The sequence below is a fragment of the Juglans microcarpa x Juglans regia genome, chromosome 3D (genome assembly GCF_004785595.1).
Source record: "Juglans microcarpa x Juglans regia isolate MS1-56 chromosome 3D, Jm3101_v1.0, whole genome shotgun sequence".
Taxonomy (NCBI): domain Eukaryota; kingdom Viridiplantae; phylum Streptophyta; class Magnoliopsida; order Fagales; family Juglandaceae; genus Juglans; species Juglans microcarpa x Juglans regia.
The window spans coordinates 21,423,777-21,428,443 of NC_054598.1; the positions used below are offsets into that span (position 1 = coordinate 21,423,777).

Below are 4,667 nucleotides of genomic sequence, written 5' to 3' on the forward strand. Positions count from 1 at the left end.
AAGCATCAACAACAAAAATAAAACCACTGAATCCCTAGAGAACAAAAACAGCCTAATCAACATAACCCAAAGTAAAGGAAAAGGAGGGAGTAGGCATCCACAAAACCTACAACCACTAGAAATGAGTGGAAAAAACTTTACCCAAAGAAAAACATGAGATAGAAAGAAACTAAAGGCATTGGAGGCCTTATTTTCACTCGAAAACAAAGTGACATTGAATACGCTATATATGTGTTATTCCTAAGTATTTGCAGGGGATTTACCATTCAGGCGTGACCCATCACTAGATTTTGCCTCTCTTCATGTTGATGGATATAATAACAACAATAGAGATGCACTTACGGGAAACTCTTTATAAAACATTTGTGCTCTTCGAAATTAGTTAGGACTAGTTAATTAGTACTCCCAGACACCCAGCACCAATATAAGGGGAAAAAAAGATATTCTAGGGGCAATACGATCGCAAAATCATATTATCCCTTAACAAATAATTGTGGAAAAAATAATCTTTGAGATGCAAATTAATTGCACCCAACATGATCTTTTATTAATGTTCATGGGGCTAAATAGAGTACTATATATAGATGATGGCTGCATAGTAGTATTGATACAAGGAGGATCACTATAAATAACTAACTAGGTTTTGATGATCGACACTGTAAGAAAATTGTTTATTTGCGACTAGTTATTTCCAGTAAAATGACTATTTTAAGTTAAAATAAGTTTGATTTCATCGTAAATAGTCATTTTCATTAAAAAAAAAATCACAAATACATTTTTTCTTGTAGTGCGATCTATTCATGTTTTCTTAATAACAGAGTGGGAACGAAAAGTAACATTGGTAATTCTATATATTATTATTCTATATATATATATATATAATAATTGAGATTAATCCCGTGGATATAAATTCAAATTTCAAAAGCTAGTTGGCATATATATATATTGGCTAGCTTTTGGTCAAGACACACTGTAATTATATGCATGTATACATAAATTATCAACAACGAAAAGGACAAAATTGGTTTTTTACCTAACGGTACCGATTGGTGATTCTAGAATTTTTGCATGAATTCCACTTTACGAAAATCAACCCTTGATCTTTTTATTGTGTGTGAGAGGTTGTGTTTCTAATCATCCATTAATGTCAAAGGGCAAACAGTTTGTTAAACAGATAACAATGACGACTTTCAATAATTCTGACTATGGCTTGACATTCTAGAAAGGTACTCAAATATTATAAAAATATTTTATAAAAATAAATTTATAAATTAACATAATTTTATGTGATATATTAAATTATTTTATAATTTAATAAATTTATAAATTAATATAATTTTATGTGATATATTAAATTATTTTATAATAAAAATAATTTTATAATTCAATATAACATGAATTATAAAAATATTTTATAAAAATAAATTTATAAATTAATATAATTTTATGTGATATATTAAATTATTTTATAATTTAATATATCCCGTTACGTTAAATTATCTCAATTTATAAATTTAATTTTATATAATTTATTTATAATCAAAACATTTCTCAGTTAAAAATCAAAAGACTGAACTGTAGAAGCTAAGCCTAACCTCACAAGAAGTGGAACGTACGCGCCATTTACTCGAGTTGTTTTATTTTTTTTTTTATTCTTTTATGTCCAGTTGGCGGTTGCTGTGCATATTAAGGCACCTAAGAATATGAAAACGTGTAAAGACTAGAACTCAGACGCCAAAAGTCCAAGTCATCCCTCCTCTTCCTGGTCCAACTCATTCGCTTCCAATCAAAATTAACACCTCTCCAAATCATCATGCATGCGACCCAAATCTCTAAAATCGTGGATCCATTTCTCTCTGAACTAATATTCTCTACAACATTTTTGCAATTTAAATATAGGTAGTACAGACATTTGTTGTTTCTAAATTGCGTGAATCTCAATATTAAATATGATAGAATTTGCTTATTCATTTGTTTTAATAGATGAAATGAATTGAGATAAAATTTAAGTTGAATAAAATATTATTAAAATATATTTTTTAATATTATTTTTATTTTGAGATTTGAAAAAGTTGAATGTTTATTTTATTTTGTGTGAAGATTTAAAAAAGTTGTAATGATTAGATGAGATAAGATAAGAATAGTTATAAAAAATAAACGAGACTTTAATCTATCTAAATTAAAGATATTTGAATTAAAAAATTGATAAATAATATTTATAATTATAGAGTACCCAAGTGTCTTGCACTTCTTTTGGGAAAAAAAAAAGAATAAATATGAGAAGTAAAATATTACTTTGACACTTAAATTTGACACCTCATTTATTTTAATTTTTTTTACTTAATGGTTAAGAAAGTAACTATTAGTGTTTTGATATTTTTTATATCTTTTTAAAAATGTTTTAAAATGATAAAAAAATATGAATAAAAAATTGAAAAAAAATAAAAATAAAAAAAGTCAATTTAGCCTATCAGTGCGGTACTAGGCAAGTAGCAAAGTAGCACCACTCATATGAAATGACGTGAATATTTTAATTTTTTAATGGTGAACTCTATTTTTGAAAAGGAATGCGTGGCACTTACATATTCTATGATCGTATCTAACATTACTCTAAAAAATTATAGAAAATCACAATCCTCTCCTTTTGTAATTCCTACTTGTCCTCTGTGTTATCATAGAGATTACTTCAAATATTTCTTATATAGCTGCCAATTTCTTAACCTCCGCGTTAGCAAAACGTGTGACCATATCAACTTGTTGACTTGATTTTGTTTTATTTCACTTTAATTGTTCTCATGGGTAGTTTGTTTGGATCTCAACTCACTCATTTGTATCTTAATTTTCATTAATATAAGGAAAAAAACTAAAACACAACGTGGAATTAATTATTACTCATTAATAATTTTGATATTACACATACGACAATACAAATTTGAATTATATATATATATATATATATATATTAGATTTCGTTTTCAAAATTAAATATATTAAGTATGCAAATATATTGTATACACAGCCCAACCGTTTCATCAGTCTTCGCATTCCTCCATGCCGACTTCTCTCTCCATCTTCCATGGCTAAAACCCAGAAGAAAACCCATCAAACCAAACCCAAAATTTCCTGTTTCCTGATCCCGGCCTGCTGCTATGGGTTTTCTGAAGAAGTTTCCGAGCAAAATTCCGTCAAAACCATCCGATCAGATGGCAAGAAGAACACGGGTTGGTTTTTCTTGCCCAGATTCCGAATGAAGAAGTCCACCGGCACCAAAACCGTGCCGGTCGAATCCACTCTATCCGAGAAATCAGACCCGAAACACAAAGTCCCTGCATCGAGGTCAAAGCCCGACAAGCTCACTTCGAAGCTGCCCCAAGCTCCGGTACACAATCATGAGCCGCCGAGTCAGATTCCGGTGCCTGCGCCGGTTCCTTCGAATCAAAAGCCTAAGGCTAAGGAAAGACCTCAAGAGGTTTGCGACTGTACTTATACATTTAGTTGTAATTGTTTATGATTTAAAGAAATTAAGCTCAAAGTTCGTTAATTTCGTAGGACACCGTCCGGCGTAATATAGCATGCACTGAATCTCAGTAGTTTTTGTGTCACTTTTGTTTCGTTTCAGACAACGTACGGGCAAGCACGGAACATCCTCCTTGAAAGACGGGAACATTTGGATCATTCGGATATTTCCAAGGAAGACACGTGTCGTAAACGGTTGTCTTTTCACCGGAGAAAAGAAGCCATAAGAACCGGGTCCAGCCAACCCGGTTCACCGGAGAACAATCACAAGCCGGCCACTCGCCTCGCCGCGATTTCACCCACCTTCTCTCTACCCGTGTCGGTGTCGGCGAACTCTCGAGCGATGCCGAAGAAACCCAACCGGCACCGGGAAAACGAATCATCGGCCGAGAAACTCGATCCGGTGGTGGGTTTGTCCATTATCATGATAACCTTGATGATTATGTTGGTCTGGGGTCGGTTGTGCGCCGTTATTTGTACGTCGGCATGGTTCTATTTCGTTCCTCGTTTAAGCAATGCGAGCAAATCGCGTGAAACTGTCGGAAAGGACCCAAATAATTCACACGATCAAGATTATGATTCAGAGGAGCACAAGAAGAAAGTGGTCATGGAAGGATTTCTCGAGAGAAACAACCACCGCAGTACATTGTAAACTTTGTGGTGGTCGTTTGGGAGTTCATTACTGTACGTTGACGTGTTTGTTATGAAAATGATCAGCCAGATTGCATTTTTTTTTTCTTTTTATTTACATTTGGAGAGTGGGTTTCGATCTTCATACCTCCATTTTAGAGGTTGAGATTATGTCAATTAAGTTACATACTTTTTATCCATATTTATGTATATAAACTACATAAACATGTCTATATTACACCAGTTTATATCATCATTTTGATTTTATCTCTTAAAAAAATTTTGAGATGTTGCTCTTTCATCACTGAGGTCTTTTCGATTGTGTATCTACTTATAATCCCCAATAATTCTCATCCATTCTTGAGCTGCAATTGTCACATGATCAATTCATGTGTTAAGGATGTGTTTTACACTATTAATCGCACGGATGACACTTGCAGCAATGAAGAGACGGCGTTGGTGGCTTTGTGTAAACTCCAATGCTTAAATCAATAACAATATGAGAGTAAGTGCATAAAGTA

At 32.5% G+C, this 4,667-nt stretch overlaps 1 protein-coding gene across 1 annotated transcript; it reads left to right on the top strand.

Annotated features, from left to right (window-relative positions):
- Nucleotides 1-3,002: 3,002 nt before the first annotated feature.
- On the top strand, nt 3,003-4,426 carry LOC121254001. The gene is made up of 2 exons (XM_041153953.1): nt 3,003-3,469; nt 3,620-4,426. The coding sequence occupies exons 1-2, from the start codon at nt 3,077-3,079 to the stop codon at nt 4,166-4,168; spliced, it is 942 nt and encodes a 313-aa protein (XP_041009887.1). The 5' UTR covers nt 3,003-3,076; the 3' UTR covers nt 4,169-4,426.
- The last annotated feature ends 241 nt before the right edge of the window (nt 4,427-4,667 follow it).

What these genes read in the sequence shown, in the direction of transcription:
- LOC121254001 (XM_041153953.1), top strand. Translation starts at nt 3,077, where the DNA reads ATGGCTAAAACCCAGAAGAAAACCCATCAAACCAAACCCAAAATTTCC. An exon ending in CTAAGGAAAGACCTCAAGAG is followed by an intron (nt 3,470 to 3,619) that starts GTTTGCGACTGT and finishes GTTTCGTTTCAG; the next exon opens with ACAACGTACGGGCAAGCACG.